The sequence below is a fragment of the Silurus meridionalis genome, chromosome 28 (assembly GCF_014805685.1).
Source record: "Silurus meridionalis isolate SWU-2019-XX chromosome 28, ASM1480568v1, whole genome shotgun sequence".
Lineage (NCBI taxonomy): Eukaryota > Metazoa > Chordata > Actinopteri > Siluriformes > Siluridae > Silurus > Silurus meridionalis.
This window is the reverse complement of record NC_060911.1, coordinates 10,090,340-10,104,592: the sequence shown is the minus strand read 5'-3', so window position 1 is coordinate 10,104,592 and position 14,253 is coordinate 10,090,340. Positions and strand designations below refer to the sequence as shown.

Sequence of the window (14,253 nt, the reverse complement as noted above, 5' to 3'; positions counted from 1 at the left end):
TTCTTTCATTTACTATAAAGAAAGAACATTAAACTTGTAATAAATGTGTTCAATTAAATATATTATACAAAGGTGTGATTGGCCTTCCTTTTTTTGTTTATATATTCTCTAATTATATGTTTTGCATCAATAGCTCTAGAATCTATAAATATTGTGATACAAGATTTTGGTCATACCAAAAATCGGGTGCAGAATTACTCCATGACCACACTACAACAAACAAAAAAAAAATAAAAAAATAAAAAAATAAATAAAAAGGATATATAATGTATGTATATAAATAAAATTCAATGGCACTATGGAGTCCCCAAAGTCCCCAATATTGTTGCCAAAAATAAAAAAAAATGAAAGAAAATGTTTAGTCACATGACCAGCACATAAATTAGCAAAAAGCTAAGTGACCAATCATCATTACACATTGTGATTTATTAATTTTCCTTCTCTGATCTATTATTTCTAATTATTTGTACTTTTGAAGATTTTGTAGAAGAACCGTTGACACACACAGTAAAAAATGATATTAATAGTGGAAGAATAATAGTTAGACGTGATGTGAACACCCACTGTGAGTTGTTAATGATGGTGGTGCTAAAACAACCATCACTGCGTAATCACTTGCAACACAAAACACTAATGCCATGTGATATAAACGAAGAGTCTAATTATATTTCGTTTTATTGGCAAAAATCAGTAGCTATTTGGTAGCTGTGTGAGAGTCGGTCATTTGTACATGTACTAACCCCCCCAGCCATGTTACTGACACTAAGCCAGTGTACACTAAAAGAATTGAGTCAACGGATCTTCATGCTCATCAATCTAATGTTAAGTTTGAGTGCGAAATTACAGTAAACGCTACACGGAGCTGTCTGAACCTGCTGAATCAGGACGGGTTTGAGGCTCTTGTGTACAGGGAAAGGGCGCCGAGTGAAAGCGAACACCGAGAGTTTGACCTGCAGCGCTGCGCCGAGCTAGTCGAGGCAGCTGCTTAATCTTAGCCTTCAGCTCTGGCTTTATGAGGGAGAAGCTGCTGTAAGTAAGTAAGAAGGTAATTAGCAGCCCTGCCGTGAAGGAGATTCTGGTGCTTCTTCTGCATGAAGGAACATGAGCTCAGCCTGCTAATGAAGAGACGTGTGATCCTCCAGATTCTTTTCTCAATGTTAATGAAAGTGTTAAATGAGCGAAGCTAACGCACTGAGAGTGGAGCATTCAGACACACCTTAAATCTCATGTACACACATACCTGGAAGGTACGGAGCCATTCCTGTAAGCCAGTCGGAGGCTGGATGGAGGTGATGCGTCGTCTCTGCTGTCCCTGTCCGTTAGCAGCTCTCAGGTCACCGAATGTAGTGGGAGTGGATGGGTACGGGACCAAACCCGTCGGACTGAGCGAAAGAGAAACATCCAGAATGTTCACCTCAATAAGGACACGGTTATAAATAACGACAAACTACACAAACAGTTTTCAGTAAATTCACATCTGAAGGAATTGTGAATTCTCCACTCAGCCACGCTCATGGCCAATTCTAACCCACCATTCAGGTCTCCCCCAAAATATAACAGGAAGAAGTTTGATAGAGTAAAGACTATCTTCCTCTGACGTACAACATATTGGCAAAAGTTTCGGGACACCTGGTTATAAGAATGGCATGTGCTTTTTTGAGCGTCGCAGTCAGTCCCACTTTGCTCTTACGGTTCCCTAGACTCTTCTGAGATGATGTTCCACTAGATTTCGGAGAGTGATTGTGGACATTTGTGCTCATTCAGACACAAGGGCGTTAGTAAAATCAGGAACTGATGTAGGTGAGGAGGCCTGGGGGTGCAGTCAGTGTTCACATTCATCCCAAAGGTTGACATTCATCTCCAAACCATGTGAACCAGATCTTCATGGAGCTGGCTTTGTGCACAGGGGTACTGCCATGCTATACTATATTCCATCCAAAGACGTCCTGTACAATTGTGTGCCTCCAGCATTGTGGTCGCAGTTTGGAGAAGAGCCACACATGGCATGAAAGGTCAGGTGTGCTAATACTAATACCATCTCTCATACACACATACAAAGTGCTTTCAGTCCTCTTCTGCATACATGAGCTGAAAAACTGACATGAATGGTTAGTGTTTCTGTGATTGACAGGGGAGAAAGCGTAGCCAATCCCACCCACCCAGAGTGCAGGAGCAATTTAGCTCTAGACTCCTGGATGGCAGTGGCACATATGTCAAAAACGCACTTATACAAGAAACAAGCATCATCATCATGGACTTTACGTACACATAGACAACTAAATAAAGAAATGCTTAATGAATTTGTTTAGGCTATTATTACGAATGATGAAAAATCCAGCAAGTTCATTCTTAATTCTTCTAAAGATTCAGTCCTAGACGGTTTACAGTTCTTCTAAACAGGATCTATATGTATAACAATCCATATAGAACCAAAGGGAAATGTCTTGGCTACGTGTTGCTCCAAACTGATTGAGGGTGACCTCTGAACGGGCATCGAATTTCGATGTCGCATTTAGAAGTTTGGTGTTTCCTAAACATTTGACAGTCATTTTATTTATATATTTATATATATATATATATATATATATATATATATATATATATATATATATATATATATATATATATATATATATATGTATGTATGTATGTATAAACTTTAAAATACCTTGGACAGGGTTTTTTTCCTGAAGGGAACGGTCGAACTTCTGGGCCATGGTCCAACTTCCTCTTCATCTGCAAAACACAACAAAAGAAATGTGTTCCTATCAAGGTTTTTGACTGATTTGTTTTGTTTCAAGCACGAAAACAATTTTAAACACGGCCCAAAGGGCATCTTGTGATCACATACACGGTCATTAGTGCAGTTAGTAATGACAGGGTGTGACTAATGAGAGACCTTGAAAAGTTTTTAAAGCTTTTCTGGAGCATTCTTCAGCTGGCTGTTAAATACCCGGGTGATTTAGCCTGTTGCTAATAACAGTCTGTGTCTAATAGCTAAAGCCGTTTCTGTCATGTCTTCATCACTGAGACGTTTGCTCTCCACTGGCAGGCTTTAATAAAGAGTTAGATCACTGTTATCATATAATAATTATACAGCGGCTTTTAAAGTCCAAAGATGGGCTAAGCAAACCGGAGACCGGCAGAAAGGTCATGGAGAATTTCTACCCTTAGATACACACAATATCAACACAAAACAAGAATTAAAACTCAAAGAAAAACATTCAACACCTAAAATGCCCTCTTAATGACATTCAAACTTTCTACACAATACCCACTCAAACAAACTACTGCTAAATAAATCCAGTCAAAATTTCAACAAGAAGAAAATAAAACAAAAATCCACCAACATCCAAAATTCTCCAATACACACTAATTTTTTAGCACTAAAACACAACAAAACATTCAGAATATCCAATATGGTTCTCTTAAAAAAAGAAAAAATCCTAAATTAATACAAAATAACATCTATATAGTTCATTAAAACCCCAAATCCTTTATTAAACCAATTTATTGCACCAAATATAATATATAAATGATCCTTAATCGAAATTCTCCATTACAGTTACTATAACCTTTTAGCAACAGTATCCGATAAACACCAACATTTCACCAACACGTTTCATTAAAACCCAACAATTTTAATTAAAACAAACATTTCACCATTTCACTCTCTATTAAACCACCAAAATCTCACCAACACTCTTTATTAAACCCCCAAATCTCACCAACACTCTTTATTAAACCCCAAATCTCACCAACACTCTATTAAACCACCAAAATCTCACCAGCAATCTATTAAACCCCAAATCTCACCAACACTTTATTAAACCCTGAAATCTCACCAACACTTTATTAAACCCTGAAATCTCACCAACACTCTCTATTAAACCCTGAAATCTCACCCACCATCTATTAAACCCTGAAATCTCACCAACACTCTATTAAACCCCAAATCTCACCAACACTCTATTAAACCACCAAAATCTCACCCACCATCTATTAAACCCTGAAATCTCACCAACACTCTATTAAACCCTGAAATCTCACCAACAATCTATTAAACCCCAAATCTCACCAACACTCTCTATTAAACCTCAAATCTCACCAACACTCTCTATTAAACCCCCAAATCTCACCAACACTCTCTATTAAACCCCCAAATCTCACCAACACTCTCTATTAAAGCCCCAAATCTCACCAACACTCTCTATTAAAGCCCAACATTTTTAATTCAAACCCAACATTTCACCACTATGTTTCATTAAAACCCAACATTTGAAATTAAAACAAACATTTCGACTACATTTTCCATTCCAACCCAACACTCTTCATTAAAAGGCACGCAATATTCAACAAAAATCGCATCAGCTGGCTCTGTTTGAATGTGCTTCAGCATTATAACGCTCAGCACCACACAAACCAATGTAAAATAGAACAACCAAGAGATATCACAGCTCTCACTAATGGTGACCATTACACCACCACTATGACAAATGCTTTGTTGGAATTGTTTTTGTGGGTCTTAGAAATGTGTTGCTTCTTGTACAATAACTAACAAGCCATGAACTTTGCCGTTTGGGACGGAGCCGGAGAGCAGATGGGGAAGATGCTGCCAATGACATCGAAAATGTAAATGTCAGTCAGGTCAGTAGACCACTTTTAAAAGTTAAATGTGGTGTACAGTACAGGACACACACACACACACACACACACACACACACACACACACACACACACACACACACACACAATCTAGTACTAGTAAAGGCCAAGATGAGCAATGGCTGCTCTGGTGGCGTGAAAGGTTGATTTATATTGGCTGTAAAAGAAAAATAGAGCAGCCCTATTCTTTAGTGGCCTCTTTCTCCACCATCCCGTTTCGTTCACACATGAACACACAAACTCGCACACACAAACACGAACGCACACTACACGCACAGATGGCCCTCTTTTTGGCGAATAGTTGGTGCCTGGCTACGGAGCATCCCGTCCCTAAAACAAAGGTTCAGTGTCCTCAACACAACCGAACTCATTTGAATAAAAACTATTTTTAGTTGTGCACAGTGTTTTAAACGCATCACAACACACACACACTCACAATGGTGACTCTTTGTGCATTGTATGAGGCAAAAGATGTTTAGAGGAATAAATAGTGGAGCAGGAGTTAGCAATGGCTAATTCACACACTCACTTTCTCTCTTTTACACACACACACACACACACACACACACACACACACACACACACAGTTTCACTCTCACACATTCACTCTTTCACATACACTCAATTACTCTATCCCTCTTTTACACTTAAACACAAATACACAAACCCCCTCACACTTCAGTAATGTGCTTTTCTGTAAACTGTAAAAACACAAGTGTCACATTGCAAATCATTATATTAAGATTTATAATTATAATAATAACAATAATAATAACAATAACAATAATAATAATATTCCATGTTGTTTGTGTAGTTTCCAGGTTTCATCTCTTTTCTAATTTTGTTCCCTTCAATGATTTTATATATTTGCCAACTCCCTTCTTTATCCTGCTAAATGTACTGCTACTCTATTTCTCTCTTTCTATTCTCAATTTTTACTTTAATTTTTTTCCTCCTTTTTTACATTTTTTTTTCTATCATATGTCCATTCTGTCTTTCCCTACTGCTCTCTTTTATCTGTATAATTATATATTTTTGACCTTTCTCATCAGTTTCTAATATTACTTTATTTTACTACTTTTCATTCTTGTTATTAATTATTGTATACAGTGTAGTAGAGTTAATAGGAGACTCTATAAACAAGGATTAGAATAATAGTTTAAATGAAGCTTCATATGTGTACACAGTTCTGTAACGTTCCTTTTTTTTGTCGTACACCAGGTCGTTTAGAGCAGTGAACATACTCATAAAGGGCCTCATATACACTGTGTAGGTGTGTATGTATGAATAAGATTAGATAGTCCCTGCAAGGCCTGTTGGGGCAAGTCTGCAGGTCTCAGTGTTTAAAAGTCACTTTCAACATCTACTGAAGCCTAACGCGCAGATATATTTATGATTGGCCTTCCGGTGTTATTTTCCGCACACTCTTGTTGAAGCGGATTGTTTTATGAATGTAATATTTCGGTCTTTAATCTGCAGCTGCTGTTTTCATTTCCATGCTATTTTATTTAATACTGTTGTATCGTCTATATACAGGGCTCCTGCGAAAACAACACCGGCCTTACTGAGGATTCCCTGCTTAATAAGAAAAAGCCGAAGCAGGGTCAGGGTGTGTAAGTGTGTGTGTGACTTATCACATTATTACTATTACCACCACTTACAAGCACATTATTACTATTACCACCACTTAATCACATTACTATTACCACCACTTATCGCACAACAATTACTGCTACCACCACTTATTACTATCATCACCATTTATAAACCACACTAATAATACCATCACTTATAATCACAATTACTATTACTACTACCACCACTTATCACTTTTACTACTATCACCATTTATGACACTACAACTATTTATGACACTATTAATATTACTACTACTTATAATTAGTTACTATTACTACCACCATTTATAATCACACCATTACTAATCATCATACTACTACCACATATAATCTCACTACTATTTCTACTAGCCACCACTAGTAATCATAATGCTACCACGTATCACACTGCTACAATTACTAACAACAACTAGTCATAATCATACTATTACCACTTATAATATTACTACTATCACCACCACTAATATCATACTACTACCACAAATCACACCATTACAACTGCTACCACTAATAATAATCACCACAATAATCACACTACTACTACCTCTTCTAAAGTTACGACTACTATCACTACTACCACTAACAGCAACCAAACTACAACTATTACTAACAATATTAAAGTTGATAGCAACTGATACTACTAATCACAATGCTACTACTATCACAAATGTTGATTTCATAATACAAATAAAATAACATTACCACAAAATACTACTACTAGTAATAAGCACACAACCAGTGTAACAACTGAAAAATGATTCATACTATTACTGCTACACATAACTATACTACTATTACTAGTATAAATGATCATAATGGTCTTCTTACTACTAATGAAGTAACAATAATAAAATTTTAACAACAAATTATAATACTGCTTTAGGTATTAATGTTGATGCTACACAACCACACAACCGTTACTGTTACTACTATTAATCATAGCTTTAATAATTAGACTACTACTAGTAATTCAAATGTTCTTAATAAGATAAAATACTTTAACAACCATTAATACTACAAGTAAACACTACTATTGTTAATAATACAAATATAATAAAAATGCAAATGGTATTACTACTACTGGTACAAATAATGATACTATAAAAATAATTATTCTTACTAGTAGTAGGATTATTTGTTATAATTATAAGGGAAGATTATAATCTGCCTTCCCAGACTATGGTTACCTTTAGCACAACTAGTATTATAACTACAAGTAGCACAGTTAAGATTAATAAACATTTCTGCTGGCAATACTACCATTTTAGTATTATTAAAAATAATCATTCAAATAATTATACTTCTACAATCACTGTGATTATCACTGGCCATAATGCTACTATTAACAAGTGTGTGTGTGTGTGTGTGTGTGTGTGTGTGTGTGTGTGTGTGTGTGTGTGTGTGTGTATATATATATATATATATATATATATATATATATATATATATATATATATATATATATATATATATATATATATATATATATATATATATGTATATCTGTGTGTGTGTGTGTGTGTGTGTGTGTGTGTGTGTGTGTGTATAAAAATTAAATCCTGACTGGTCCCAGCATTAAACCTGCATTAACGGTCACATGAGGACTGATTACACATTACATTAATTTAGATAAGCTGTAGCCATGGGAACACCAATCAAAAACAATAAACAAACTGTTCATCGGGACGAGATGAAACAACATTAGCTAGCGAGCAGATGTGCTCCTACATGATTACTGTTCCATGGTGAAGGGAATTATGGGATGTCGGAGTTGGCTTTTACATTAAGAAGACTCAGATAAATATCTAAACATCTGATTGCTAGTTAGTAAAAGATGCAGCCCTCCTCAGATCAGCTCCTGCAGTGGTTGTGTGAATAATTCAAGCAATGTATTAATAAACAATGAAGAATGTTTCATCACCAAACATTTTGCTTAGAAATTTACACTGTTACACTGTCTAAAGCATGTGTGGTGAATTTTGCACCTGAGGGCTAAACAGGTGTGTGTGTGTGTGTGTAGAGGTGTGCAAATCCCCACCTTAAAGTCCACCTAAAACACAAAGAACGCAGTGTTTGGAGAACCATGCGAGATCTCATTAGTCGAGCTTCACTGCTTCTTTTGCTACCCAACTGACACACACACACACACACACACACACACACACACACACACTGGGATTTCCTTCTTGCTTTAACATTCACACACACAGACACAAACACGGTAACACTAAACCCTAACATAAACTGAGCATACACTAAACATACAAATGCGAACACAGAATACAAAGTCACTCTTTATCTGTAGGGAGCCTATCTAGGGGACCTCCTCTCAGACAAAAAGATATTTGAAGGTGCCTAGGGTTAAACTCACAAATATACCATACACTATGATACATCACTTAAGTGATCTATCACTCAAGCATTGCGTTTTAAAATAAACCTAATAAAGGATTATTTTATTTTGAGAAAGAAAAAAAAAACCCAGTACATTATGTTAAATATTCAACTGCTTTTTAATTTAAGGTAAAAACAATTGTATTGCGACGTAATTCGCATACGATAATGACGTTCAAATTCCCAACATATAAACACTTCATGGCCTGATTTAAGAGGCGTATTGATTCGATACAGAGTATCATCATCAGATCAATACTGACCTCAACTGCTCAATTAGCATCTGATCCATTTAAAAGCTTGACACAACACTGACCCGAAGCCGCGTCGCGTCTGTCGCTGGACAAATCGTGACACTTTATCATGATGCTTGTGAACGAATTTTGAACCTTTTATTTCACCTCTTTCAATTCGAAACGATTAAGTTTCGCAGATATGAAAGCTTTTTTTTTTTGTTTGTTTTGGTGCCATTTGTTTATCAAATCTGTATACTGAGACATGATGCCACATATAATGCGTTCTCATACATCAGGCATTTTGTGTTATCGCTGCATCGCTAGCTCCTGTAGTAAAACTTCAGATGCCAAACCTCTCGCTGTGCTTCCTGATCGCTCTGGACTTATGCAGCACTACACTCTAGAGATAAATACTACAGAATCGGTCATTAATTGCAATAAAGTGCAAACATATTGATGAACACAAACGCACACGGTTGCTCACAGCACCCGGCTCACGCTAAAATCTCTTCCTGTTTCATTTCTTCTGTAAAATCTGACCTAGCTGAGATTTACGTTACAATGCTGTATGTTGAATCAGCATTTACTCTCTGCTGTCCTGTAATCTAAGCAATACGAATCCACAGTGCCTCGATTACTGCATGCGGCGCTCCAAATCTCAAAAGCGCACTCGCCGATTAGGCCCTTGCCCTGCAATTTGGGTGGCATCCGTCGTACAGGATTTTAATATGTCCGAGGGTGTTCTAGAACTCGTTCGGTAATCGATATTCATTCCGTTCTGCTCCAACAAACACACACACACACACACACACACACACACACACACACACACACACGTATACCCTTGAACAGGATGCAGGGATTGCACTGAGCATGCTCAACAGGATTTCAGCATGTCCAGAACTTCTAGATCAATACTGAAGGGTGAGGAAAGTGCGCGGCAATCTAGAATACATCCATGTAAATATTTCTAGGTGTGTATATATATGTGTGTGTGTGCTCCTGTGAGCGCAGGTGCAGTGATGCTGATGGCCGGATGGCTACAGTAAAGTCAGGAAATATATACACGCTCAGCCAACACACTGATTTACACGCCGTTAGGCATCATGAGTGCTTATAAACCTATTTGCATTTTGACGCGTCCGCGTGGCGATACATCACCCTTAACGCGCGTCTATAGGGCACTCATAACGCGTCTATACGTCCAAAGCTATAGGCTCTACAGCCACGCCTCGATCAGGGGATTATAAATAGTGGCCGATCGGTGCAAAATAATAGAGAAATAATGGAGAGAAAAAAACCCGGATATCATAAGGAATATTTTCCGCAGTGGCCATAAAATTGCGCGTCGTGCCGCACGGAGCGTAAATCAAACCCGCTCATGGCGCGCTCAAGGGCGGAGAGCGAGAGCGCGCACACACACACACACACACACTCACTCAGCCGGTACTCACTTTGTAAAAAATCATCTTTAAGGTACCGTAGAAGCCCATGATTGCTGCTGCTGCTGCGTCAGGTGTCCAGGTGGAAAAACAGATTCCGGTTGTTACTGATTTTTTATTATTATTATTTGTATGATCAGATACTGCTGTGTTTTTTTTTTTTTTTTTTTTTGGCTACTGCGGCTGGGAGCGTGTGTGTTCAGGTAGACCGAAACCCGTGCGCGATGCGGCGGACATTCTCTCTCTCTCTCTCTCTCTCCTTCACTCTCTCTATCTCGGTGAAGAAATCCAAATGAGGATATAAATAGTACTATTAATAATAATATTTGAAAGAAGTAGAGGAAAAATAAACCGCAGGAAATAATAATCCACACGTATCCTGTACACGCGGCGCGACTCACACAGCCCTCCGTGTAGCGTCCACGAAGGGCTGCGATAGAATAAGGAGGAGGAGGAGAGAATGACAGGAGGGGTGGAGATAGAGAGAGAGGGGGGAAAGAGAGAGAGAGAGAGAGAGAGAGAGAGAGAGAGAAAGTGACTGAAGTATACAGTGAGAAAAGAAGAGAGCGAGAGAGAGGGGGGAAGGAAGAGAGAACCCCTCTGCCTTCTGTATCGATTCCTGACTCGATTCTCCCTGCATCATGTTTTTCTGCAACTCCCTTCTCTGAGTCGAGTCCTGTTCTTTGAAGTATCGATTCGTTGATTCGCTGCTCGGTTTGCGCCTGTGCTCACATCGCGATTCATTTCTTTTCTGCGTGATTCTACAAAAAATTTATAAATAAATAAATCTGAAAGGAGACGATTGCACGTCACTTTCTTATAATTGCGGTGGTGCAGAAACAATTATTCCCTTTTCCCTTGAGCCTTGCGCAAGGGCCCAAAAGCTCGGTACTGGTGGGACTGAAACTCACGACCTTAACCACTGAGGCAGCATTATTTACAACTGGTTTTCCTACATTACTTTGAACAAAACATTTACGGTATTTGGCAGACGCCCTTATCCAGAGCGACATACATCATACAACTGAGCAGCTATGGGGGGTAAGGGGCCCTGCTCAGGAGCCCAGGAGTAGCAGCTTGAGGTGGTTGGGATTTGAACTCACAAACTTCAGAACCTCACCAATATCAGCAGCAATCTAACAAATACATCTCAATCCCAAAAACTAAAAAATGTGGAAAAAAATTTTCCTTTTTGAACTTTTATGTATAATGTTCTTTTCATCCAGTGCAACATTCCCAATCTGTAGTGATGGGGTGTATCCTCTGTATCTCACTCAGACCACCCATGTTTCATGAATATTCATAAAGCAGATCCCCAGACACATTAACATTCACTACTCGGAGGAAAAAAAAAAAGATAAACAACAACGAAAACATTTAGAAGAGAAAGCATGAATCCCCCTATCTCCCCATTGCTCCCTCATGGGTCAGTACGGTACTGTTAGCTGACACAAGTAAATTATCGTGCTAATAGCGTTTTCGGAACAGAGAGAAGTTGTTTTGCACGTTCGTCATTGGCGTGTGTTTTGTAAATTGCGGATGCAAACCTAAGCAGGAATATTCTGTGGAAAATTGAGCCCAGAATCCCCCCGGGTCTGGAAAAAGTCACCGAACAGCGCATTGTAATCATGGTGTGTAGTTGTTTACACTGCTGTCGATCATGGTGTGTGTGTCTTCTAAACCTTTCTCACCGGAGTGTGTGTACCTCAGCATGAAGCGGGTTTTTAGGAAGGCTTAGACATTATTCTTATTAATCACATTTGCTACGGCCATCACACATGACACTGTCCATGCTGGAAACACACAGCATCTGCCACACACACACACACACACACACACACACACACACACACACACACACACTCCTCCTCTCCGAGTTATTCCCCATGACTGAACACTGGGTATTTCTCACCCCCTGGACCTCTCTGTCCGTCTGTCTGTGTGTGTTATCATCACATAATCACACACACTGCAGCTATGTGGCTCAATGATTCACACTTATTGTATATCTGTACACTTACAAGCTCAGGACAACACACACACACACACACACACACACACACACACACACACACACACACACACACACACACACACACACACACACACGGTCTATACAGATACACTGCCATCACTGACTCGATATGTTCATTATGCTCTATACCCTAGGTCTTCTATATGGTCAAATCCCAATGACAAAGCGTTAAAGAGGAAAAAAAAGAAACACTCGAACAAAATAAAGCCAAAGAAAGAGGTGAAAAAAGTAAGAAAAAAAACAAAAAAAAACCAAAACAAAAGTTGCTCTTCTCAGTCCAGTCTCTCTCATCTAGTCCAATGTCTGTCGATCCAGTCTCTCTTGCCATACTCTTGTACTCTCAGTCTCGTCCCTCTCACCCTTTCAGTCCAATCTATATTCCAAAATGGAATAAATTTGTTATTTTCCTCAAAGTTCTACAAACGAAACCCCATAATGACAACATGAAAAAAGTTTGTTAAAAATCATTGCAAATGTGAAATGAAGTTTTCACAGCCTTTGCTCAATACTTTGTTGAAGCACAGTTGGCACCAATTACAGCCTCGTCTGTTTGAGTTTGATGCTACAAGCTTAGCACAACTATTTTTGAGCAGTTTCTCCCATTCTTCTTTGTAGAACCTCTTAAACTCCATCAGGTTGGATTGGGGATTGTTGGTGCACAGCTCTTTTTTCAGATCTCTCCAGAGGTGTTCAATCAGGTTTCTGGGCTCTGACACACCTTTGTCATCTCAGCTGTGTGCCGAGGGTCGTTGTCTAGTTGGAAGATGAACCTGTCGCCCCAGTCTGAGGTCCAGAGCGCTCTGGATCAAGTTTTCAGGTGGGCAATCATGTGCCTTTTTACTGAGGAGTGGTTTCCGTCTGTCTACCATACAGGCCTGATTGGTGGAATGCTCGTTCAGAGTGACCATCAGGTTCTTGGTCACCTTCCTGACTAATGCCCTTCTCCCTAATCGCTCAGTTTAGCCGGGTGGCTCGGCTCTAGGAATCCTAGTGTTTCCAAACTTCCTCCATTAACAGATAATGGAGTTTCTGTATCCTTCCCCAGATATGAATACTTATGTACATTGACTTTTTTTTTATTTGTAACAAATCTGGAAAATTTTGAACAAACTTCTTTCACGATTATGGGATTTTGTTTGTAGAATTTTGAGGAAATTGATTAATTTAATCCATTTTGGAATGAGGCTGTAACATAAAATGTGAAAAAAGAGAAGCTATTTTTATTGTCCACAGTGCACTTTACTGTCTGAACTGATTATCTGATCATTCAGGCAGCACCAAATCTTCCTTTAGAACCACCTGCTTTTGAGGGGAAAAAGTGTGTGTGTGTGTGTGTGTGTGTGTGTGTGTGTGTTCAGACAGCACAGACGGGACGTTTCTCACATGCCTTGCATTCCAATCCGCTGTGTAAAGTTTAGCCAGGGTTTTTGTCCTCACAGGCGAGAGAAAAGGCTCCCCACACACACACACACACCCTTCTATAGGGGCCCCCCTGACTCACACACCAACATTCGTTTAGCCGTTGCCATAGTAATGGATGAAAGGGGAAGAAAAACAGAAAGACCTGAAGAGACTCAAACCTGTAGTCATCCCTCAAAAATTTAATTAACATTCTTGTTTTTTTTATACACCTCATTATACCTTCATCATTCCAACACGCGTCAGTTGAGCTGTGAGTGAAAAAGAACTGTTTACACACACACACACACACACACACACACACACACACACACACACACACACACACACACACACACACACTGAACAGAAATGTCCGATTCATAGTAGTGCTGAGGACCTACTCATTATACACAATATAGACAAAAGTTCGTGGACACCTGAGC

General features: G+C 38.8%; 1 protein-coding gene across 3 annotated transcripts in view; it reads right to left on the bottom strand.

Annotated features, from left to right (window-relative positions):
* The window catches only part of fbxw7 (F-box and WD repeat domain containing 7), a 133,813-nt gene that overhangs the window by 17,681 nt on the left and 101,879 nt on the right, over window positions 1–14,253 (bottom strand). For 2 of the 3 annotated variants that reach the window (XM_046842882.1, XM_046842881.1), the window contains 2 exons: window positions 2,669–2,736; window positions 1,241–1,382 (listed from right to left, as the gene is read on the bottom strand). In XM_046842882.1, coding sequence (XP_046698838.1) covers window positions 1,241–1,382; window positions 2,669–2,736 — 210 coding nt within the window. Of the gene's footprint in view, window positions 1–1,240; window positions 1,383–2,668; window positions 2,737–10,386; window positions 10,832–14,253 lie in introns of those variants that run through there. The other variant, XM_046842883.1, reaches the window with a different exon arrangement.